This window comes from Harmonia axyridis, chromosome 4 (genome assembly GCF_914767665.1).
Source record: "Harmonia axyridis chromosome 4, icHarAxyr1.1, whole genome shotgun sequence".
Lineage (NCBI taxonomy): Eukaryota > Metazoa > Arthropoda > Insecta > Coleoptera > Coccinellidae > Harmonia > Harmonia axyridis.
The window spans coordinates 39,016,808-39,044,299 of NC_059504.1; the positions used below are offsets into that span (position 1 = coordinate 39,016,808).

At 34.7% G+C, this 27,492-nt stretch overlaps 1 protein-coding gene across 11 annotated transcripts in view; it reads right to left on the reverse strand.

The window, feature by feature from the left end:
* The window catches only part of LOC123679072 (dipeptidyl peptidase 4), a 362,978-nt gene that overhangs the window by 223,757 nt on the left and 111,729 nt on the right, over window positions 1-27,492 (reverse strand). For 3 of the 11 annotated variants that reach the window (XM_045616436.1, XM_045616434.1, XM_045616435.1), the window contains exon 1: window positions 636-1,092. In XM_045616436.1, coding sequence (XP_045472392.1) covers window positions 636-830 — 195 coding nt within the window. In that variant the 5' untranslated portion in view covers window positions 831-1,092. Of the gene's footprint in view, window positions 1-635; window positions 1,093-4,280; window positions 4,451-21,844; window positions 22,110-27,492 lie in introns of those variants that run through there. The other 8 variants (XM_045616439.1, XM_045616438.1, XM_045616441.1 and 5 more) reach the window with 6 other exon arrangements.

Consider the following 27,492-nt stretch of genomic DNA (forward strand, 5'->3'; position numbering starts at 1 on the left):
TGATTTCAGAAATAAAATAACTTTCTGGAAAAAAGAAAGTGATGTTGATTTTCCATAAGAAGAGGATCATCGCACCCCTATATATACACCTCTAGATAATTTTGGAAGGACACCCTACCTAATTCGGAACATTACGTTATCTAAATTTCAATACCAAAAAATCAAAATGATGAATGTTATAATAATAGAGTTGTGATTAAAAAACAAATTTTTTGTCGAACTTCAACACCCTGTATTTCGAAAACAAAGCTTGTTAGGATAAATGTTTTATGAACTTTTTTCATGAAAAGAGTCATTCTATCAGACGCCAAAGTCATTGAAATAAAATCTGGATCACCCTGTATATTGGTACTATAAGAATAGAGGACATTCATTTTGCCCATTTAGGAATAAATTGATCTTTTCATTGAAATTAAAAAATTAACAAAAAATTAATGCTGAGTCTTTTCAATTGCCATGTATTCGATATCCCACAAAATTCTGCCCTTGTATATCTTGCGAACCTCTCTCTAGGTTTGAAGGAGTTTCGACAAAACTACGAAATAACTTGACCAATCACATGAATATGAATTCAAGCAAGTGCTATTCGCATTTTCTTACTGAAGGATATAGGTGGGGATTCAGTTTTCACTCACATTACATTGTCCTTCGTGAAACCGACCACAATCTCTGCATGTCACTTTTCTGCTCTTCTGAAACCATCGATTTGTTCTTTTTCTTTTCACGGACGAGCATTTGGGCTGATTAAATTTGGTCACAATCACTTCTATGAATCCACCAACACCACTGTCATTCTCTCTATGGTCTTTCGCGATCGGTGGTTCGGACATTTGGAGCTTTCGAATTAACTCTTGTACAAACTACACAATATACTGGCGCTTCTGTTTATCCATAGAGATGATTTATTGGACCCGTATCGAATGAAGCGATGTTGCCGTCGTAGAATTGTTTTTTAGAGGTGGGAAGGATGTTTTCAATATAGAAAGATGCGACGTGGTTCTATTACCCCTCAGTTTTCAATTTGACTAATAGAATCGTGCTAGGATTGTTCTCCGGGCCCATTCATCTTGTAAGAAAAACGATCCCAAAGGAATTTTCAGTTAGATTTTGATCAGGGGGAAACGTTCGCATATATCTGGACTTCGCCTTTTCTCATATCTATTATTATACCAGTGAATATCATGAAACAGTTCAGTGATGTGAGAATAAAGATAATTATTATTATTATTACGTATTTATTTTTGCGGAAGTCTCCATTCAAAATTATGGAGATGAAAAAATTTCTCGGTTGTCTTCTGTAACATATTATGATTCATCTTAGGTGAGTCCAAGAGTCTTATTATGAATATATGTAGTCGTGCGAATTTTGAACGCAAAAATTATTTTTTTTCCAATATAAATGAAATTTTAAAAATTATCCAGAGTAGAAATTCTTCTATCAAGTGATTAAAAAAGTTCGTGCAACTCGTGTTAATCATCAATCACGTATTCAAATGTGTTTCATGATTATTTTTCTTCCTGTAGATTTGGTCCTAGTTGACTTCACAATAAGCCCTCATTTGCTCCAATTCAATAAAAGTTCTTCTATTAATGATGTTTCATGATTTTGCCCAGTAAATTATTATTATTATTATTGAAACCAATATTAAAAATGAGGAAAGAACTTAGTGAAGTAAGGAACTTTTGAGTCTTCATTCATGTTCCAATTGATACGGTGAAACTAGGCCTAAAAATAATTTTTTCCAAAGGGACCAAATTAATCGAGTCAGTTATCTTTTCGAGCTCTTCCATTTCATGCATAATTCGAAAATTCAATTCATTTTAGCTACCTATTGTAGTATTACAAAGTCTTCTAGAATAATTTGATCATCAATCATCAGACACATGTTTTCTCTCAAAATTTACTTAGGTTTTCTTCAATATGAAAGGTTTTTCGATAAGATTTTTCATTTTGAATAGCCCACTATCTGGACTGCTATCATCTTTTGACATTTGATAATTAAAACTACGCCACTAGAAAAAACGGAACGATACACACTTCGACAATGCATTGAAATTGTTAAAATTCTTTTGAAAGTTGTAACGGTGAGTGGATTGAATTAATGAATTTTTATGGGCGGAATTGCAATAAACTTTGGTTTATTTTGAACAAGACGGCTCTACGAGCCACACAAGCAACAAAACAATCACAATTTTGCAAGAAAATTTGCTTGGTTGTGTTATTTTTCGTAGATGATCACAATTGACCGCCGAGATGTTGTGATTTAACATGTTTGGAATTTTTCCTTGGGGCAATGTGGAAGACGAGGTATAATATGCGAATGCACCATAATCGTTTCAAGAACTTGAAGATGGAATTCGTGAAGTTATCGAGGACATACAGTTGCAAATGTGCGAATTGATCATGAAAAATTCCATGGCAAAGATATGGTGCTGCAACTGTAGTTAATGGCATATCACTCTATTCACAATGAGAAAAACATCCACCGATTTCTCTTAATTGTTAAGAGGTTAAAAGTAGCTTCAGCTAATCTTCGCCTTTTCAGGGCAAATGTATGTAACGGGGTTTTCATCATAATTTGACCCCTCCTTCAACTTTGTTACTAAAAGAGGTACAAAAAAATGTTTTTTACAAAAGTTTCACCAAATTGACTAGTGTTTTCTAGAAGAATTTCACAAAACGAAATATATAAGGAGGGGGCAACATATTGATTGCAACTTCAGTTTTTCAAATGGAGCACCCTGTATATTTTTCTATATTTGACTAGTTCCTTTTCTCTTGACTTCGAATATATAACATATGTTTGGTCTATTTCTCTTATTCTGAGTACCACAGGGTTTCAAATTGTAAGAACCACCTGGCATGCTCAGTAATCAGTTTTCAAGTGGTAGGCTGCAATCTCTCAAAATGCCCTTTTCTGAGATATCTGGTTGGCAACGATATGACATACGTTTCTAACTAAAAATTGGAATTGGATGATTTGGATGCAACTCTCCTTGTAGCTTTCTTATTTTCATTGTTCTTCACATAAAGTGGAAATATTTCAAACTTTTCCTCTTCTATAGTGCATATTCGATGAATATCTTCATTCAATGACAAACGTATGTCATATATCCAACTCAAAAAGGGGCATTTTGAATTATCGCAGCCTTCCACTTGAAAACTGATTACTTACTTGCCAGGTGGTTCTTAAAATTTGAAACTCTGTGGTACTCAGAATAAGAGAGATAGGCCAAACATATATTTGAAATCAGGGAAAAGAGAGCTAGTCAAATATAGAACAATATACAGGGTGTTCCATTTGAAAAAATGAAGTTGCAATCAATATGTTGCCCACTCTGTATATATTTCGTTTCGGGAAATCATTTTAAGGAACACTAGTCAATTTCGTGAAACATTTGTAGAAAACATTTTTTTGTACCTCTTTTAGTAACAAAGTTAAAGGCCGGTCAAATTATGATGAAAAACCCGGTACATTTGTTGAATGAAGTCAATTTATTATTATTGGTTTTTTATTTCAAAATGAAACCTCTTAGTGAAAAACCCCTCTATCTAGTACCTACAGGGTGAGTCATGCGAAATGAACCGAATTTCAGGAATGTGTTCTTTATATGAAACTTTATTAAAAGTAACTCATATGATCTTATTCGATTTTCATTCTAGATTAGCAAATGATTTTCCATTGTGATGAGCTCCTGTACAACTCTCAACATTAATTAGCGGCGTGGGATTGGTCGCAAAGGTTCTATTAGTTAGCCTCCTAGGTCCCCAGACCTAATACCATTGGATCTCTATTTATGGCACTGGTTCACGAATGAGATGTACAATCTGAAACTAAATAGTGATGCACTGATTCATCAAATAAGAAATACTGCCTAGTATTATAACAAACGAATAGGCAATGAGAAAACAATGAATGCTGTTGAATGACGAAATAGAAAATTTTTGAAATTAATTGCTATATCTTTTGTAATAAGTTATGATTCAATGCTATGTTAAAGTTTTCGATGATAGAGCTTTGACTCGAAAACAAATGAAAACATGAAATTTATTTCTACATCACATTCCTGAAATTTGATCATTCATCACGACTCACCCTGTATACCATGGCACTAATGAAGCCATACTTGTTTAATGTGAAATCCATCGATTTCTGCAGCATACAAAACTAGATTGCAAATTGGCAGAAGGTCATCGAGTACGATGAAAATTACTTCAGATTTATAATGAGATCATTTTTATATTTTTTATCAACAACAGCACGAACTTTTCCGGTTACCTGGTGTTACTACATATTAATAAAAACACATATAGGAAAAGGCAACGCGGCCGAATCCATGCACTAAATCAACGTCCAGCAAATTAATCAGAACTCCCTTTTAAAAATAGTCCGAATGGCGCTGCTAACATCATTCAGTTATCAAGGTAAATAAACAGTCTGTACCGAACACTAGACGCGATTTCAATCAAACGTAATTGATGTTTTAATTTGTTCCTCTCGCATTGGCGGGGTTTCCCATGCCTGACAGAATAATACGCTTGTGTCAGGGACACGTTAGTTTCACGTGCTGTAGACATTAATTCATTTCCTTACTCCGTTGGCAAATGTCGCTTGCCAATTTTTCCTTCACGATAAGGGACCTAACGACGTGATTTCGGCCAGAACTTAATTGAAACTGTTTAGATTCGATTAGATGGAAATGGAGAATAGTCCGGGTATTTCCTAATTATTGGTTTATGTTTTTATGGTTTACAATTGGGGTATCGGATGCTGCCACGCCAATTGAGCGTTATCCATTTCGTGGTTTCGAAATAAGTAGATAAAACATACATTAATTCAAAATATCGATCAAATATTTATTTGAATACCTAATAGTCCAATCAATTTGTGCTGTGGCGGCTTCTCATAAAGCCCACATAGCAACAATAATAAAACACAGCACTCAGTGGCCTAGAGGCTAAGACTGTGTTCTCACTCACTGAGATGCAACAAGGTCCCGGGTTCGAGTCCCGGCGGCTCCCGATAATAATAAATTCCCCAAGCGTCTGTGACACGGCACACACAATTATACCAAAGTCACACTGATGAGTCCGGTGTGTGTGCCAGGGACGAAACGCATAAGTAGGTATACGTGAAATCCTACAGTGCTAACAAGGACCCCTCAAGGGAAAGTTTTGGGGTAGATTTGATTTCTTCGATTTCACATGTTTTTTGGGGTGCTGAATCCGAATCTGAGGTTGGAACAAAAATTTCGTGACGGAACATTGAAAAAACTGCAAAAAAGGTGAAAAATTTCGTTTTTTGGGTGTTTTTTTGCATTTCACCTACTCGGAAAATATCAATTGTTCATAAATGACTGTCCTATATAAAAATTTGAATTTGAGCACTCTATTTTACAAGGACGGTATGAATATGTTGAATATTCATTGAGATCAATATAAAGAAATAAACTAAATTTCAAAAAGTGATTTTGAAAATGCTTTCTTCTAAACTGATGATAGCTTTATAGTTTAAACTCATCTGGATCGTATTGAAAGAAGAAATCATTGAGTAGTAGCATAGTATAAGGATCTTATATATCCTTATAGGTCCTTATACTATGGTAGTAGACATGCCATTTATAATAATTAATTCAAGATTCGTAGGAGTGGAGAAAGTGAGATTTATTAGAGACATATGAAATACGCCAATTTTCAACTATCGTTTGCCAGAACGAATTATACATATACAAAAAACCTCCCAAAAATTGAACTTTTCAACATTTTTTGCAAACTTCAGATTCGGATTCAGTACTCCAAAAAACCTATGAAATCGAAGATATCAAATGTAAGGTTTTTGCGAAGACAGGTGAAGTATGCCAATATGCCAATTTTCAACTATCATTTGAGCCAGAACCGTTTATAGCACAGAAAAACTTAATGAAACGAAAAAACAGGGAGGTTTGTAGAATTTAATTTCGAATAGGAAGGTTATTCAAGAGAAATTGATATTTTTTTTCATTTCCCCATTAAATCTTGGTGGCCAATTCACACCGCCTGAACGAGAAACTAATCGTCCAGGGAATTTTTTTTCAATTAAAATCAAAACAGGCCGTTTTGTATGGCTGGAACCACATCTCTTTCAATTCCATATCATTAATTCAAGGACAAAATAAAATTGTAATTATTTGGCTATAGAGATGATAATTGTTGTGTTTGAGTGTTACATTCTTCATTCTCAAAAAAAGAACGAGCCAATCACTCCACCAGACCAAATTGCACATCACAACAGTGACTTTGTGGATGTAATGATCTCTCAGCAGTTACAAAAGGATTTTCATGCCCCATATGCAATACTTTCGCTGGTTTTCATAACCACCGAATGAAAAATGTGCTTCGTCGCTGAAGAAAATTTGATGCGAAAAATCGTCATCCAAACGTTTTTGTTCAAACACCCAATCGGCATATGTTCTACGCATTCCACGTTCAACTGGCTTTAGTTCTTGTGTGAACTGAACCTTTTAAGGATGGAAATGAAAATCCAGATGAAAATGGGCCATAGCATGCCGTAAAAAAGGCCCAAATAATGTACGCGCCGAGGAATGAGTAAATTAAAATTTTCTTTAAAACTTTCACTTACAGCATCAATATTTTCGGTCGATCGTGCGTTTCGATAATGTATGGGACATCAGTTTCAGATCTTCGATATGTTTCACTGTCTAACCAATTGTATGCTCAGATGAATGATTATGTCGATCATAATTTGATCAGTAATGCACGGATCGTGTTCACTACAGAATGATTATTTTTGTTGTCAGTTCTACTATACTATATGACAATTCGGATGATAGTACCGTTCGACATGGATGAATTGGTACAAAAGGTTACTCGAATATTTCCATGTTTATCATAAAACCTTCAGAACCATGAAAAATTCAAGCAGAAAATCGAATAACAAAAACCTTATATTTCAGTGACAGCAGTGACGACGATTGGGTTAAAATTTTGCTTATATGAGTATATAGAAAAGTCCAAGCCACGAGTTAAATTTCTTGTCAAGAGCGGCGTCAGAACTATAGAAAAAACGAACAGAATATCGAAAACAAATGAAGAAAGCAATCATGTGAAGTCAAGATCTTTTTGGCGCCAGTTCATTTTTGCACCAATCGCATCCTTGGAGGTCACATAGAAACCTATAAACAGTTATGTGTCTTCAAGAGTGCAATTGACACAAAATTGAACGAGCGCTCAAAAGCTCTTGATTTCACGCCAGTGCTTTCTTCATTCAAACATTCGTATTAATCTCAAATTATTTTTCTCGATTTTTTTTAAAATACAAAAACTAAAATTACCGTCTTATCCTTTCTCTATATTCCGTTCTTGTTGGTGGTAACAATAAATAAATATAAAAATTTGAATTCACGAAATTAAATGAGAAGAAATATTTTTCGGAATAGATAGTGAAAATTATGCTCCGTCAATTTTTGAAAATTCCTCGAATTGTGTATCTTTCGCTGGTAAATTTTCTATGAGGATTTGATGAAATGGAAATGATTTTATGTGAAAAATCTGATTCTGTTTTTTTTTATAGAAAAAAAGAAAATCTGGAGGAGTTTTGGCGTTGTTAAAATTTAATATAACATGCTATGTCATTTGAAGAAGAAACTAATGGATTGAATTAGGATTAACTTACTTTTTCAAAAAAAATATTTTAATAGTATCAATATTCAATTGCATGTCCTTAGTTCATTCTTGTGTATGTTTGTTTCTGGGCTTTTTTTTCTATAATTGCCAATACTGCCTCTGAAATGTCAAATCCCTCACATGACTTCTTATCTATACGCAATTACGTCACAGATAAACCGAATTTGAGTGAGTTGGGGTAGATAAATTTGATGTATCCGCTCGTTCCGATTTAATGCTGATAAGAATGTCCAACATCATGCGATGATGTTGAAGGATGTAGTTCAAGGTTTTTCTTACCATTCCGATTTCGACTCCAAATCTGATTTTATGTCAAGCGTTGTGGAATTATGGTGCACGTTCGTGTATTTATAATTAGTTGAAAGCTCAGATCAATTCTGGAAGCTAAAGAATCAGTTTTTAGTGATGAAAAGAATCAAAAACGCTGAAAATTCCTCGATGTGGTTTCAAATTAAATGATGGGCATTTCTTTGATGGCATTTCTCAGCCTGAAGGTTTTTGATTCCTTATGATTTTTCATTCGATCTTTAATTGAACACTTCTCGAAATGTGTAAACTAGGAAATGAATTTTTGAAATTAGTTCAGAAATAATAAATCATTGAAGAAACTGAAATTGGAAAATAATGAAAATTATATTAACTGAAATAAACTAATTTCTATCAAAGTTAAGTCTTGAATTGATTCTGAAGGTTTGTTCAATTGAATTGGAAAATTCAAGGGTTTCTAGCCGTGGCATAATCTATTTTTACCTGACGTTTTCCTCACTGCGAAGATAATAATCTTCAGATGTTTCTACCAGCTTGATTAGATCACGGCTGATAATCCCGCAATTATTCAATTCTATTTAATATGTTATGGACAATATCAGCCCCTGGTGGAAAATATGAAATTGAATTGTGAATTCATATTTTGTATCGGTCTCTGACATTCACTTCTAAGTAAAATGGATCAGAAAAATTTTCCAATCATTCGTGTCATTCAAAATTAATATTACCAGCACACTCTCAAAAGAGTGGTTTATTTAATTGTTGGCATTAATTAATGGAATTTATCTCCACCCTTTCTACCTACTGTGTTTTCACGGCCAGCGTGAATTCGGCTGCCAGCTGAGCGCTGTCGTGAATACTAGAGCATTCCTAGCAATGGATAGCTGAAATTCAATTGATTTCACGTTGAGGAAGTTATACACTGTGTCCTTAAAGTATGGAACAAATTCATTTTTAGCTAAACAGACCATTTTAAGAAATAATCCTGAAACACGTCGATTTTTGTTTTTAATTTACCGTATTTTGAAATAGTACCTACTCTGAGATATAGGGTGAATTACTTTCGAGTGAGGACGTCACCGTCAGTTTTTTAAATGAAACACCCCCATTTTGTCTCAATTTTCCGATTACTCTAGCTGAGCTGATTCCAAAAATGTATCACATGTTGATTCCAATTGGTACAGTGTGGACAAAAATACAATAGTTTTGTATGTGCTCAATAAGTAACGCGTAACATTCTTTATTATTTAAATTAACAATATTATCAAAAATACTTATTGTCTAAGGGTAATTGTTTTGAGTGTTACACCCTGTAGTTTGTTACATTTTAAGATTAATAAAAATGTATAAAAATAAGAAATAATTTCTGTTAGACGACAAGTACAAAACATGTTAGGAAACAGCTCATTTTTATCAATCTAAAAATGTAACAAACTACAGGGTGTTACATTCAAACTAATTGCCGCCAGACAATAAGTATTTTTGATAATATTGTTAATTAAACTAATAAAGAATTTTACTCGTTACTTTATGAGCACACACAAAATTATTGTATTTTTGTCCACCCTGTACCAATTGTAATCAACATGTGATACATTTTTGGAATCATCTCAGTTAGAGTAATCCGAAAATTGAGATAAAATGGGGGTGTTCCATTTGAAAAAAATGACGGTGACATCATTACTCGAAAGTAATTCACCCTGTATATTATTTCAAAATTCGGTAAATTAAAAACAAAAATCGACGTGTTTCAGGATTATTTCTTAAAATGGTCTGTTCATCTAAAAATGAATTTATTTCATACTATACGGACACAGTGTATATGAAAAAGGTCACATTAATAGATTTTAGTCTCTTATTCTACCAAACATTTTTCCAATGAGACCCAAGCAATTCGAAGAGGACCTTTGAATGTTTTTTGTATTTTTTCAATGTTTCTGAGTTGTATATGAAAGAATTAAAGTTTGAATCACGTTACGTATTCTTTTTATTTAATTTACTGTTCGACTCCATGGATCTTTTAAGAAATCTAATGGAACAAAATACGTACGTAATTTGTACGCAAAGTTCCCTGAAGTTTTTTCGAGTACATACCTGATTGAAAGAAATTTTCTAAAAAAAAGTCGAGCTCACTTAAAACCATTCACTTTTATGAGTTTCTGACTACCATTTTCTTTTTTGAAGTGAACACTCATTTTTCAGCTTTCGAGTAAGCATCAATTGAATTTTCAGGTCTTCACAGTCTTTTCCGAAAAAACTCAGAGGTTTTCTGAAAAATCGAGAAACACCTACATCTCTGTAACCATCTACTATTGACTCCTAGTTGACTGGACTTTGAATTTGTTGAAAATGACCTCTTCTATGACCCCTTCAGAGGATCACGTCGAATTTCCAAACACTCTGTATTGGCGAACTACTCGAATATCGGAACAATATATTTAATAATGGTTCCTTATATATTTTTTATGAAAAATTATTACAAACGAAAGCAAGAGGAATAACTGATTTTTCGAATTTTTCAGAAATGACAAAATGGCGAATGCGCCTTTCCTTTGAACGAAATTCAATAAGCTATTGAAGAAGCCCATAATTCAATATTTTCAATAGGCACATATTTGCCAGTAATTTTCATTAGGAATCATCTAAACAATCCAAATCTATTCTCTGCTCTATATCCCAATTAAGGAATGAAGGAAATTCCATGCACAAGGGTTCTGAATTATTTTCCATTCATATAGAAAAATCAATTGACAATTAAATGAATCCCTATAATTCACACGAGTGGTGAAGATAAACTAATGAATCGTTAAAACTTTTATATATCGTTGACACATTGATTGATAGGTGAATCCTTTAAGTCTTTCGAATTAATTGATTTGTATATAGAATAAATTTCTGCCACAGGAAACGAAGTTATTGGTCATAGATGTAAATTGCTGAAATATATTCTAGTTGAAATTCATTATATCAAAAAGAAACGAATGAGATACGAAATATGTATCATTATTTCAAAATCATTCCATTACCTTTTGAAATAATACACATATGCCAATACAATGAGTTTTTAATAATATCATAATAGTAAATTTTTTTTTTTTTGCAAACAATTCTTTTGGCATTTTTAGGAAAAAAGCAATTTTCTGCTAGGAATACGTTTTATATTTCTTATCGACTTTATTCGTTTGTCGCAAACAAGAAAAAGTCAGCCGGAGTCATATCAGGGAAATACGGTAGGAGTTGTTTTCCATTAATCTGTTTTTTTATGAGTTTTCTCGTTCAAATATAACATAACGCTCTTTATTCACCTTTTGGTAAAAATTGCTCTATTTTTAATCGAATCCGAGTGTTTTTTCGGTTTCGGCTCAGTTGGATAGGGTAATTTGAGAACTAGAAAAAGGTGCTGGCAGCAATTAATAGACTTTTTTATTTTTTTTTTACGTTGAGGCCTAGAAAAGTAAGAATACCTTATGAGAAGCCTATTTTCGTTGTATTTGAGTGATCCTTGTTAGCACTTGGGAAGTAAAATTCAAAATGAAATAACTATGATGACATTTCATCAAGAATGATCGGTTGAACAGAGTTTCATGAATATTATGAAATATAGGAACGAAATTATGTATGTTCAAAATTCATATTCCGAAATTTTCATTTGCAGATATTTTTGGGAAATTCCTGAAAGATTATATCAATAAATCAACCTATTCATCAATCCAATTCCGATGGAAATGTACATATCAATTAGCGATATTGATTCCTGTATACGAGCACAGCCGAAAATTGAAACCACAAAACCGAAAACCAAGTACTGCCGTTCCATAACATTCATTCTTGTGTGATAAACTAGTTCTGTCTGGGGTTGTTTGAAAACGTGCAAACCACCTGAAATATCAAACAGCACACATGTTGAAACTGCAATATTTCATCGTTAACTTTCCACTCTACAGTAATTTATTCCTGACGTTCTGGTAAAAATATATTCCCATTCACGGTGCAGTGATTAATTTCAGAATTCTGGAAAAAATATACCGAGAACATTTTTTATGTGGAAAAGTATTATGTTTCCAGGATATCAGTCTTTTTCAATCGTGGTTTTTCATTTTGCATAACAATGGAATGAACAAAACTTTTATGCTTTGAACATAGCGATATTTCTGTGTTAACTAATTACATAAGATTATAAATTTTTCTCTGTTTGAGAAGTATGTGCATGAAATATCGTTATGTTCTTTAGGAATGATCTGAAGAATTGAAAAATTGATGGTTTTCAGTGGAATAATTTCTAAATTTTTTCAGCTTTGGTTATTTCTTTCTTTATAGGGTTTTCTAATAAGAGGTTCAATGGATCTGATCATGCCACATCATATATTCAGACTCCAGCGATCTAGATACCTCACCTGTGATCGAGTTTGACTTTAGGAAAAACAATTCCTATATAATGAGAAAAATATAAAAAAATATGAATAATTTCTCCTGTGATAGGAATATTGTATGCAACAAGACGAAAGACAGTTTGAACATGTGAGACAATGAATTGGAATTTCGTATTCGGTTTTCTTGAATTCTGGGATGCGTGGCCTTGGAACCTCAAACGACATTTTAGTTTTTCAGTGCATCTGTTGAAGAATATTTTCTTTCGGTCATAACTCCAGAATGCCCGAAGCTATCGCTTTGCGACCTTTAGGTCGTTTCATGCAAATTCAATTAAATTTCTATTTCTGTTGAAAAAATTCTATCATTTATTTCGGAATTTAGGAAAAACAAAACAATGAACTTTTGACTTAGCGCCCCCTATTGGAAGCAGCTAAAACAAATTCATCATGAGTATATTTTTTTCCTTGATCAACAAGATGTTATCTCTCAAACGAGATCTAATTTGCCCAAAAATGTTGAGACAAACTGAAGTTACAGACATTTCAATCAGTCAAATATCTCCCTTTTCCCTACCCTTATTTGATGTCGTAAAATCGAAAGCGACAATTTTACAAGGATTACAGTGATGATATTTTTTCCTAACTTGATATGAAACATTTTCGAGTGAAATGCATTTTTCTACTCGAAGATAGCTATTACGCCCCATGGCGGTAGAGGTATGAACTTCAAAACAATCCACGATGAGTGGATCCTGAGATATAGCTTCTTACCTCGCTTATTTGCCCACCCTGTACAACCTAGTCCGTATCTCCGTAGGGAGGGCCGCTAGGAAAAAAATCGATGGGAACTTGTCATCTTATTTTTTTATGTTTTATCTGAATCCGAGAGATTTCCCGCATTTTCCCGGACACCCTCTATATAGATTATTCAAATTATTACGAGTACATAATAATCAAAATGTAAAGAAGTTCTTCTCATGAGGAGAAAAATCAGTAGTAGCTATGTTACTACAATGTTCCCACAGTAATTATTTGCTACAGAACAACTTATTGAAAATGGAATCACTGAGTTCGTATTTTTGTTGGTTGCTAATGCTTCACATTGTCATAATATACTGCTCAGAATCGAGATTCGAGATTACCATTCGGTACCAACCATTCCAATTTCAAAAAGTTATATAGTATATCCAAAGTCACTTGAACTTGTCCATAAAAACGCTTGGCCATAGATGTCCCTTTGAAGTGGATACCGCAATCCGCTAAATACAAGGGTGTATTTGAATGTATTGTTAGGCAATAATAATAATAATAATATGTCTTTATTGCAGTTGACAGAGAAAAAAAAATACATCATAGTAGATTAATATGGCAAAGGGCGAGGTTCAGTTCACTCCAAGTGAAGTGTCTGCTCTTCCACCTAACCCATGAAAGACAAAAAAATGTATACACAAAAAAAACATCATATACCTATACAGATTGAAACAATTCAACTAAAGTAATAATCTCTCAGCCCAATGAAACAAACAAAAAAAAAAACATTGTAATTACTTATACCTAATTTGCAGAAAGGGAAATAAAAGATTGCGGGGACGAAATGAGGTTTTCAAAAATCTTTACTTTGAAACGTCTCCGTGAACCAATTTCCAAAATGTCAAAAGGCAGTTTGTTCAAAAGATTAACAATTTGATATGAGAAGGACCGCTCGAACAGCCGCAGGGAATGTTTCAGTATCGATAGTCTACCTCTTGATCGTACAATGACATCATGAACTTCAGATCTGAAAGTTATTTTATTATAAAGATAAAGTGGAATTTTAGTTTTAAAAATTTCCCGAAAAAAACAGATTGTATGCAAATATCTGCGCTCGCTCATGTTCAACCATCCATTTGTCCTAAGATAATGACTAATATGATCGAACTTTCTCACACCAAAAATCAGTCTTAAACATGAATTCTGCAACCTTTGCACACGTACAGCATCACTTTTGGTCAAACATGGGCCATATATCGTGTCACAGTAGTTAAGCTGTGATAATACCAAAGAATCACATAGCATAGACTTAAGTGGACGCGACAAAACAGTCCTATTCTGATAAATTAATTTTAGACTTATATATGCACTTCGTAATTTTTTATTTATATGATCCGTGAATCTCAAGTCTTGGTCAATCACGAGCCCCAAACTCTTTATATTTTTCTGGAACATAATTTGTTCGCCATCGACAACTATGCAATTCCTATAATTATCCTCAAAGTCAGATCGCCCACCACCAAATACCATAATCGCAGACTTAGAAATATTCAACCTCAGGCAATGCTTCTTAGAAAATTCTGAGATGGAAGAGAGGTCATAATTGATTGCCGCCACTGCCTGATCAGACTCTGATGGAGAAAAGGACAAATACATCTGAGTATCATCAGCATAATAATGAAAAGCGAAAACTTCTGTACCTGGGCCATATAATGAGAGGCAGAAAGTACACACTTCTCCAACTGATAGTCCAGGGAAAAATCAGTGGACGAAGGAACATTGGTAGACCCCGTATGTCCTGGCTTAAGAACCTGAGGGACTGGTTTAACTGTAGTAGTGTAATTGTTCAGGGCTGCAGTCAACAGGGTCCGGATTGCTGTGATGATAGCTAACCTCCTATAGGAGATGCACTGCAAGAAGAAGAATAATGAAACAAACACGATAGAAAACAGCGAGAGAACTGGCTCACATATATTGAGTTCTAGAAAAGAAGATATAATACCATTGATGAAAACCGCTTGGCATCTCCCACCAGTGAAGTTAGCTATTAGTCTTCTGCTGTTTGGAGAGATACCGATAAATTCCAGAATAGCATCTAGAAGCTCGTGATTAAGACTATCAAATGCTCTTGAATAATCTAGAAGGATCAAGGCAGTTGTTTTACCCTGATCAGAAGCATGGAAAATCTCATCAGTAGTTTTTGACAAAGCGGTCATGGAACTATGACCCGTACGGAATCCCGACTGATGTTGGGGAATAACGTTCTCAGCATAGACATACTCAACAAGTTGAGCCTCCAAAACCTTTTCGAGAATCTTAGACATAATCGGCAAAATACTGATAGGTCTAAGATCGCAGAATGCTTCAGGGTTTGTGACCTTGGCCACAGGTATTATCTTAGCCTTCTTCCACTCACGTGGAAAGACAGATTTTCCAATACAAAAATTAATAACGTGTGTGATATAAGGCAATTGAAAAGGAATGCACAAATTTAGAGTAAAGAGATTTATACCATCAAAACCCATAGCCCCAGTCTTTAATTTTACAATAATGTTTAAGATATCAATTTCTGAAACTGACGAAAAATTAAATTCTCTTTTGCTACCAAAACGCCGAGACCTATAGTATGACAAGATTGACGGATCAAGAGGAAGATCGCCACCATAATTTGCGAAGAAATTATTTATCTTATTAGGATCATTAATATGATCTGGCAAATCCTGTGCACTCCCTTTCTTTTTTATCTTAAGAAGTTTCAATGATTTCCATCTGTCTGACTGTGAGAACTGACGACTGAATTAATCTTTTTTTTCTCTCTCCAATGCGTATGTCACTTGATTTCTTAGGCGCTTGTATGTAATAAGATCGCTCGAATTTCGGTTTTTCCTATAAATTCTCTTGAATTTGTCTCTATCAGCCAACATTTTGCGTATCTGGGTTGTCAACCAAGGGGCATTTTTTTTAGAAATACGTACTAATCTCTCAGGAGTGTGTATATTCAAGACTGCTCTAATATTATCTGTGATAAACTCTACTTTCTTATCAACATCATTGATATCATACGCCACGGAATCGATTCAAGTTGATTTTCGAAATTAACAATATTGATTTCTTTATAATCGCGGATGATTTTGAAAACCTGGGAGCCCTTGGAGGTGTTTATTTTAAACTTACTGAAAACGAGTTGGTGGTCTGCTATTCTATCAGGAATTGTTCCACTAGATATCGTCCCGATATGATCGTTAGAAAGAATTAAGTCAATCATTATTGCAGAATTGTCTGTGAGGCGAGTGGGTTCATTTATTAACTGTTTAAGGTCTAACCCTTCAAAAATTTTATATGCATAACGAGAGTTAGGTGCTTCTGGCCGCATAAGATCTATATTGAAATCACCCACACAAATAACCTGCTCGACTTGAAACATTATCTCAGATGCAGTTGCCTCAAATTTTGAAAAAAAAATCTACGTAAGACTGCTCTGGAGGCTTATAAACTATACCAAATGCAACCGTGCAGTCATCTAAGAAAATCTTTATCCACAACTGTTCAATTTCATCAGAAGTTTGGATAATATCGAATTTTAAATGAGATTTTACATACACCCCAAGACCACCACCTCTTCTACAAAATCTATCCCGCCGTACGAATTTATACCCATCAATCTGAAGTATGTCAGATTCAATACCTGGTCTGAGCCAAGTTTCAGTTATCCCTACCACATGAAATGATTCTCTTCTCACAATATCAAAAAACTCGGTTAGATGTGCCATTATGGAGCAAATATTAACATGCGCTGTATAAAATCCTTTCTGCATTTTGAAATATTAATTCAAATGAAAAACAAAAACTTAGATCGAAATATGAACAACACAAATTTGAATCTGAAATAAAACTGAAATTCTTGAGGAAGTGTTTAAATGAATTATAAAATTTTGAGTATTTCTGGGCTGGAGAATAATAAAAACAAAAGAGATAGAGAAAAAAAAAATTAACAAAAATGACTTAAATCAATGAGGGTTTGAAGCTGAGTTGAAAAAAATCAGTGATGAGGTCCCGCTGACGCTCATAATCAGTACATTCACGTATATTCACGACAAGAAAAAAAAAGTATATATTTATTATTCATCAAAAGTATATATTTATCATTCATCAATAAATTCACTGGCCCCATGAGAATTTCTAGAAACTTGGACAACCCTTGTATAATCGAAATATTCAGCTTCCTCCAAGTGACTGTATATACTATACATATTTTGATTAGGGCGGTAAGGGCGTTGCCTTACTATACTCATATCATAAAAATTGACTTGATTTTGAGAAGCCCACAAATAATTTGATATTGAAAAGTTCTGAAAATAAAAGTAATGAATCATAAAAATAGGTTCGATGCTTTTTCGTAGACTACACTCACATAGGTAATGATTTATTATTTTATGGTATCGAAAATTATATGAATATAGATCATTTCTAGAAATCAGGGAGTCATTACTTTCAAACCTGATTGATTTCAGATTTGTATTCCGAAGGACCAATTAATTAAGTATTCAATAACAAAATTTAATCGATTTCACCAAATCTTCGGCTAGAACTAGCTTTACTTGAAATAAAACTAAGAAAGGTGCAAAATAACTATTTTAAAATGAAGTGAACGATTATCTAATTATCAGATAAATACTTTTTCTAGGAAAGTAACTCTATTTCGACTGTGAAACTATCTACAGTTCAATGCAAAATTATATATTTCCTAAATTTGTGCACCTTGATAATACTTTATCAACAAAATATTAATAGATATATTAACTGGTACAAGATAATTCAAAGTTCCTCATAGACATTTATTGAAAAATCGTTTTCGCTAATGCTTTTCCAAATGATTTGATTGATCTTGTACATGAACAATATTATTGATATGAAATTATGACCATTAAAAATTAATTCATGAATTTATGCCACTGATTTAACAACAAATGCCCCATTTTGCTGCGCTTGTTTCTAGTTTGGGTCATGAGAACATCTAATATAAAACTGTAATTTCAATGTCAATATACCAAGAATTAATAATGAGCTGTTTGTTCAAAAGGTATCCAAATTCGAATTTCCGACTGAAATCATTATAAAAGACATTGAAATGATCATTATTTCATATTCATTGATATACAGATTTCAAATAAAAGCTTACAACAAAAGATTTGGAAGTTCAAAAAATATATGTGTTTAATAATATGATTTCTGTAGTGGTCATATTGCAAATCTGTATATAAGATAGATATGTTATTCTAAGAAAGATACTAAAACTAAGTCAGTACTCATTCCTCTTTAATTATCATACCACTAGACCAGTCCATAATGCACTATTTCACTAATAACTAATTAATATTAAAAGTCCAATCCTGCTATTCGAACTTATCTGCAGCGTATTGCTATTCTTATTGTGAAAGTACTTCATCCAATCTCTTTCGGAAAGAATTTTTTCAATCAAGACGTTTCAATTTGAGAGTTTCATCAACGTATCTAATGATAAGGATGAGTTCTATATCTTGGCGTGTTCCTTTTTATTACTTCGACAATACTTATCGAAAAATACTTCAATAAGATTTTCACAGAAAACATCAGATTATTTTCCCACTCCACTTATATTGCCATTTTCTCTACAAGAATTTCCAACTCAGCAGACAGCCACTCTTTCGAGTTCTTTATTGCTTATTCAAGGAATCTCAATGTTATCTGCGAAACAAAAGAGGACGCTATCGGTATGATCTAGTTCCTGTTATTCAGACAAAATGAAGGTTATCATCAAGAATAGCATATCTTTCTGTCAAAAATAAAAGTGTTGAGATATTATTCGAATATTATCGATCCAATTCTAAATTCAATCGAAAATATACAGAATCTGCATCATTCCTCGATATAGGAACGGAACCTGAATATGGGAAAAACCGATTTTTATACTGAAGGGAAAATGGTCACGTTTATCGCATCGAATTGAATGCTTTCGATTGCTTCTGTAGCATGTGAAATATTTCTCCATTGAATTCGAACGATACCGATATTCCTGAATATTGCTTTTTCAAATTGCTAATAGAAATGTAGTAGTGTTTTCCCAATATCGCTATTGTGGATTATTAGTTCGCTTCAGTTTTTCAGATGAAATAATTTGAAATCCAAATCGCGAAATATTCATTCCATTAACCATTTAATTTTTATGAAATTTTCAACAGAGAATATCTGGAGTCCATTGGAGTGAAACAATTATCAATTAGTAGATTAATTCATTAATTTTATTGCATTTGAATGGCCATGATCTCAGGTTTTAGTGTGGATGGAAGGGAAATTCAAAATGATCTGCTCTACTGACTAAACGGCGATCTGTCGATTAGAACTTAGTTTTTACAGATCTTTTTTTTCGCTCCGACGATCGTAGTGTGAGTAAATGATCGGTCGATCTAACCAACAATCTCAATTTCGAAGAGGTTCTTTGTTTTTTGAAAAAGCCGAAAGATCTTAACTAAAAGTGTGTAATCATATCCACGTAAGCTTCAGCTCTTCGATCGTCTGATATCGATTTTAAGGTTTGAAAGGATTCAAACCTGAAAATCGATATCAGACGATCGCTACACAGGAAGGAGTGTACAACTTGTCTTTCACCGCTTTGTAATAGATGGATGTAGCGGTAAGTGGTAATCGGAATAAATACATCGTAGCTGTCATACTTTTGAACATAACGCCATCAAAATATTAGTCGATTTGTGTCTGCATCATAAAGTTATTCTCGATTAAACATGTCAGCTTACGAGCCAAATTCTCGTCATTTGCAGGAGATTTTAATTTTCTACTTTAATATGAAGAAATCTGAGGCTGATGCTCACCGAATGCTCTCATATACCTATGACAATACCGCTATTTGTGAAAGAACGTTTCAGAGTGGTTTCAACGTTTCGAAAACGTCGAAGACCAGCATGGCGGAAGAGATAAGGTTTTCGAAGAAGCAGAGGCATTACTTCATCAGGACTCCTGTCAAACGCAACAAGAATTGGCAGGATCATTTTGTGAGTGACTCAACAAACAATTTCGAAACGCCTGAAAGTCATGGAAAGGATCCAGAAACCAAGAGATGTTGAACGGCGTTTGTTTGCTTGTAACCAGCTGCTTGTGAGGCAAAGACGTAAGGGATTTCTGCATCGCATTGAGACTGGAGACGAAAAATAGGTTCATAACGATGATCCCCAGTGCGAAAAATCATGGGGATATACCGGCCATACTTCCACGACGACTGGCAAAACGAATATTCACGGTTCCAAGGTCATGCTCAGTATTTGGTGGGACCAGTATGGCAAGGTGTATTATGAGTTGTTTAAACCGGCTGAAACAATCACAGGCGATCGTTATCAAACACAATTAATGCGTTTAAGCCGAGCATCAACGCAATACAACGAGAGACATGATAAAGTGATTTTACAGCATTACAATTCTCCACCCTCTGTTGCGAAAGTGGTCAAAACATACTTGGAAACGTTGAAATGGGAAATCCTACCACACCCGCCGTATTCTCCTGACGTTGCTCCCTCGGACTTGTTTCGATAAATGGCACACGGCCTGGCTGAATAGCACTTTATGTTTCATGAAGAAGTAAAGAATTGGATCGATTCGAGGATCACTTCAAAGTATGACCAGTTTTTCCAAGGCAGGTTTCGTACGTAAATTGGAGATATTTCATCTTACAAATCACTGATTTTTATAGAGTTTCCAAATAATTCACTTGAAGAACAATCTACATTGTAGAAAGTAAATATTTTCAATTTGCGAATGAAAAAAAAATTTTGCAACTTCTCGTTTTTCTCAGAAGAATTGATAATATGTACAATATACGAAGCACTGATATATTTTCAAAATCTTCGTGAAAAAAAATCTTACCAGAAATCATTACAAAACAGCAAAAACCATAATTTTGTGAAAAAATAATTGACCGTCGAACAGTGATGCCCTCTACTTTTTTGCTTCGAAAAGAGATAGAAGATGAAGGGAAAGTACCGTATACCGTACAAAGTTTGGTCTTCGCAGGACCGCCAGAGGAGAAATGAATGGGTATAAAAGTTTTACTGGTACGCGGAAAGCCACGTGGTGGTAATCCCTTTTAATGAAGAATTACAAAAGCAAAAACGAATCTTTTCACAGAAAAGGTATTGCGAGGTTAGAGGGGCATCGGAGTACATGTATCATTCTTTGAGGTGAATATTGTAACTTTTGTTGACGAATATAGTGAAATTTGAAAGGAATGTGTTTTTAAAAGTTAGGCCTGAGACTTATTGAGAGAAGTGTTGTTATCGAGTAAGATTTTAGAATTTGACAACTTGTGGATATTTCTTTTTCTTTTTTTTTCAATAAATAACTTCTATCAATTTTTCTAAAACAATCCTCAATTCAGGGTAAAATTTCATATAATTCTTGAAGCATTATCGGAAAGAGTGGGTTTTTCGAATGAAGAAATCGTTTTCGCTGTGCGTATCTTTTTGAAATCTTAAAGCATTAATCGCCTTTCAGTTATCTTTCATGTTCCTACTAATCCTACTAGAATAGGTTCATCTATTGGGAGACAGCAGATTTTCATATACATTTTATCGTATGTGTTCTTTTAATCCACTCCAACAGATAAAACACCATATATTCAAGATTTAAAAAAAAATCTCTTCAGAAATCCTTATAACATTCGCTGCAGTTAAAGTTCGGAACAGCAGGACGAAATCAAGAAAATTAAGAAATAGAAAAGTATAAATACCATAACCAGGAACTAACTTGCCGGGGTGCAGTGGTACCTGTAATCGAGTACTGACCTCTTCATCACCTACCTCGGCCTTTTTGGCCTTCGGGTCGGCCACCTGAAGCGTTTCATCAGGAGGTATACGCCAAGAACTTCGATCTGCTGTCGATGCGCTGTGCATGCCGCTGTCGACCCCGTGGTCCCGCCTTTATCCGCCGCCACTTTATCGAATGTTGGTCACCTCACAGCGATGAAATACTTAGCTTTGGCCGACGAGCCTACCCTGGAACAAAAGATATGGAGCTTCATATTGCCATCAGGAACAAAGGTTCGATATTACGGCTGAAAAAAAAGTTTCTAATCCTGACTTATGTTATATGTGCAATAGCCTAAAAAAAGTTCGTAAAGTCATTTATGATCTGTTCCAAACTGTAAAGTACGCTGTCCTTTTTATTACACAAAACTATAATTGTCATCTGATAGTCAGACGTGTTCTTGGAGAGTATTCAATAGAAGTGTCAGAAAACTCCGATAACTATGGTTGTGGTAGCACTATCCACATGAAATTTTGTACAAAACTTGAAATAGTAATTTACGTAACAAGTCCGGAAAATAGGGTTTTTTTGGACGAATAGACAAAATTCCAGGACGAGCGTAAGCGAGTCCTGGAAGTCTGTGAGTCCAAAAAAACCATTTTCGGGCGTGTTGCGTACAATATTTTTTCGGCAACCATGTAAAATGACACCATCGCTGCTGCTTTCCATATTTTATTGCGATTGCGATCAAAAAACATGCAAATTTTTGACAACTAATTTCATATGAACTGTCAGCCGTTATCTCGGTTGCTATGGATTCTATGATTCTTTTCCGGCCTAGTCCGGGAAGTACGTACTTTCCGGACTAGGCCGGGAAATGCTACTTTCTCAGAGAAAAAGCGTCCGGGAAGTGAGCACTTCCCGGACGGTTGCCGAAAAAGGATATTTTTTTCACGCAAAATTTCAACCCTCTGAAAGCCGTAGTGATATTGTTTTCTTATAACTCTTAACGTATCGATATCTAATATCTATATATTATCTATAATAATAATTTTGAACAATGAAGCATGTATGCTCCATTGTTTGAAATTGAAAATAGTTATTTTCCTACAACTGCTATGAAAAGTAGTGTATTCTTCATAGCTTACTCAATTTCAAAACTATGTATTGCTCATACTGTGAGAAATATTATATTTCTCACGGCACTTTGCCCACACCTCGCTTGGTAGACCAATGAGTAGTTTTTATGGAAACGCAATAAATTAGCACATACTGTCAACGAAGGCCATTTTGATTTGAATCAAGTCCATTACTTGAATTATTGAAATTTGTGCAGTTGTAGGAAAAGTATAGTGTGCAACATGTGGAGAAAGTCCTTTTCTCGCTCGTGTGTTTGCAGAACTCGCCTTTCAGGCTCGTGCCACAAACTTCCACATATGCATATGGAAAGGAAATAGCAGGGCTTTTTTCCGCACGAATTTGGAAAAGTACTACTTTCCAAACTTTAATGCGTAATACTTTCGAAACTCTAGTAGGAAAAATTTGTTTTGCTCTTTCTGGAAAGAATTTATATAATAATAATTTTTATTGTATCGATCAAATTACAGTTTTCCTCATAGCCAAAAAATGTGAAAATTCCTACAAGATCCAATATCATTCTTATTCTCAATATAAAAAGAAATTACTCAACCAGATGTTTTCTCTCGAATATTTAATATTCAGTTAGTATAGCAGATCAAAAATTTCAAGGCCAGCAACCAACAAATTTATTTCCATATAATTACTTATAGGGGAAACATATTGATTTATAAGTGCCAATATTTAAAATTCAATGAAATAATAATTTTGGAATATTTCATAGTCTTCTTTGCTCATTTTGAAATAGATTCTCTCTGCAGGGAAGATAATAAAATATTTGAGAGCAATTTATTTTAGAATATCAGATTCATTGTTATGCCAGAATTTTAATGCATCAAATTCACCGGCGTGAAGATAGCTATTTTTATCCGAGTTGCGTCGTTAGAGAAATATATTATATCGTGACTTTCGTTTGGGACACTCCAGCTTTTTGAAATTTTGATAGATCCGTTGTATATTTATTTTGAACCGCATACTTCGATAACAATTTCTGTCAATTTTATAAACTTATATGAGGCCGAAGAATGGAAATGGACATGACCTCAACATTTATCATATTTCACTCTTACTCAATAAATGATCACTTTGAATTATAACATCAGAGCAGTTTGATTATAATTGTAAGTCATAATTTGAAGTATTCATTTATTAATCAGTGTCAACATCAACCAAAAGATGAAATTGAACTCTCACAAATTGTCATTTCAATTGTAAATGTTGATTTGTATATCTATTTCACAGAAAAGTGATAGAGAAGATCCATGAATACCTATTATGAATGCTAGCATTGCTAGCTCTGTAAATTCATACCAGAGAAACATATTTTTCCAGTTAGCCTTCGGTTCCTAAAATGCAAATTTGTAAAATAAATATACTATAAGGTTTAGTTCAATTTGTTGACCGTTTACTCAATTTATACAGTAATGTTTATTTTTAATTTTCGTTCGGTTGATTATTACTATTTTGTCATTTTTCGAATTGGAATTGTATTCCAATACAAAAAAAAACGAATATATCATAAGAAAGATATATTATATTGTGAAGGAAAAAGTATACCATGTTGTCAATTAATTGATAACAAATTTTAATCTTTGCAAGGAAAAAAGAATATCGGAAAAATAAATAAAAAAGTAGTGACGCGAAGTCAGGAGCTCCAATTGAATTATTTTCTTTCATATTAGTGAAGATATTTGACGATTTACTTTTTTTTTCAAAATTTCACAACAGTATCTTACAGTAGACTTCAACTCTTCATATCCATATACTACCAAAGTATTCATGTAAAGAGACTGTGAGATTATGAGTGTTCCATTTTTCACCCCGTAAGCGAGAAATTAAACCGAATTTGCCTTGCTCTGGTTCTTGAAACTGAGTAGGCCGTTCCAGCTATCCGATAATATAAAGATACCCGGCTTGTAACGAAGTGAAATTCGTTACTAGAATCACCCGGTATAATTTAGCCCAGGTTAAGAATTCAATAATTATTTTACTGGAATCACCTGGTATAATTTACCACAGGTTTAGAATTCAGTAATTATTTTATTAGAATCACCCAGTATAATTTGCCCCAGGTTTAGAATTCCATCATTATTCTACCAGTCATATGAGTAGGTGAAAATAAAATATTTATTTGAGAGCAGTGAAGGTATTTTTCGTCCAATTCAGAAATTTTCATTTGGAATAATTTCTGATTTATTTATTTCATGAAAATATAACGATGCAATTTAAAATATCAGTCTATGTATAAAAACTTCCGTGCGACACCGCTACAGGCGTTATCTCTTCAATATGTTCTTTTTTACATGTTGTCGATTGTTTTTCATATTCACATTGCCGATTTTGAGACTCGAAATTTTTCCAATTATTCTTGTCGGTGTCTTCGAAGTAGAAAGATATTTTTCCAATTAGTCTCGCCGGTGTCTTCGAAGTATCAAGATATTTTCCGATTTACTCCTGTCGGCGTCTTCGAGCTATATATTTTCATAGTTATTGAGCGGATTTTCATGAGTAACAATTTAGAGTTAAATTTTTAGTTTGCAATTTTTCTTTTGAACGTTGGACGTTTTAGTGCCGTATTTTATATTCGTGAATTTGACACTTAGCCCGTACACGAAAAGAATTTGAGTTCGTGTAGTGAAGTGGGAAATTCTTAGGATTGGTAAGAACCGTTTTATTCCTGTCTGTATTATCGGTGACTTTCCTGTGTTCCATCGATACTTTCCGAGTGTGATTTATTTGTAATTTATTTTATTTCTAAGATCTTTCTTTCTCAAGTGGAGTTTGTCTGTTCGGTTCCTTATTGCGAGCAACTCTTATTTGGAACTACCAGGCAAGACTCCTTATCTTGGGGAGAGGGGTCGTTTATTTCCGATCTCCGGATCACTGCGGTCTTTAAGGATAATTATCCTGTCCGGTCCGACTCGAGTCGTTAATTGGTGGATGCGCCGAGGTATACCGTAAGTGAAATTTATTTCTTTGATCTTTCTTTCTCAAGTGGAGTTTGTCTGTTCGGTTCCTTATTGCGAGCAACTCTTATTTGGAACTACCAGGCAAAACTCCTTATCTTGAGGAGAGGGGTCGCTAATTTCCGATCTCTGGATCACCGTGGTCTTTTGGGCTAATTACCCTGTCCGGTCTGACTCGAGTCGTGAATTGGTGGATGCGCCGGAGTAAACCCTGAGCGAAATTTATTTCTTAGGTCTTTCTTTCTCAAGTGGAGTTTGTCTGTCCGGTTCCTTATTGCGAGCAACTCTTATTTGGAACTACCAGGCAGAACTCCTCATCTTGAGGAGAGGGGTCGCTAATTTCCGATCTCCGGATCACCGCGGTGTTTTGGGCTAATTACCCTGTCCGATCTGACTCGAGTCGTGAATTGGTGGATGCGCCAAAGTATACCCTGAACGAAATTCTTTCTTAGATCTTTCTTTCTCAAGTGGAGTTTGTCTGTCCGGTTCCTTATTGCGAGCAACTCTTATTTGGAACTACCAGGCAGAACTCCTTATCTTGAGGAGAGGGGTCGCTAATTTCCGATCTCCGGATCACCGCGGTGTTTTGGGCTAATTACCCTGTCCGGTCTGACTCGAGTCGTGAATTGGTGGATGCGCCGAAGTATACCCTGAGTGAAATTTATTTCTTAGATCTTTCTTTCTCAAGTGGAGTTTGTCTGTCCGGTTCCTTATCGCGAGCAACTCTTATTTGGAACTACCAGGCATAACTCCTTATCTTGGGGAGAGGGGTCGCTTAATTCCGATCTCCGGATCACAGCAGCCTTTTCGGCGAATTACCCTGTCCAGTCTGACTCGAGTCTGGAATTGGTGGATGCGCCAGAGTATACCCCGAACGAAATTTATTTCTTAGATTTATTTTGGTGGATGCGCCGACAAATACCCTGATTGAAATCTGTTTCTAAGACCTAACTTTCTCAGGTGGAATCTGTGTGTCGGGTCCCTTATTGCGAGCAACTCTTATTTGGGACCACCAGACAGAATTCCTTATCCTGTGGAGCGGGGTCGCTTATTTCCGATTCACGGATCACCGTGGTCATTTCGGTGAGTCACCCTGCCCAGTCCGACCTGAGATTTATTTTGGTGGATGCGCCGACAAGTACCCTGATTGAAATCTGTTTCTAAGACCCAACTTTCTCAAGTGGAATCCGTGTGTCGGGTCCCTTATTGCGAGCAACTCTTATTTGGGACCACCAGACGGAATTCCTTATCTTGTGGAGAGGGGTCGCGTATTTCCGATTCACTGATCACCGTGGTCATTTCGGTGAGTCACCCTGCCCAGTCTGACTTAATATCAATTTTTGGTGGATGCGCCGATACAAGACCTGATTCGAAGATATTGTTCAGGCTTGCTGTTTCTAATAAAGAGGTATCGAACCGGACCGTACGGAACACAGGATAGGTAGTCACATCTGACTTATTAGAGTGCATTTCACACGCCAATCTGCATGCTTTCCACGCTTGTCCGCACTTAACCGTTTTTATCATC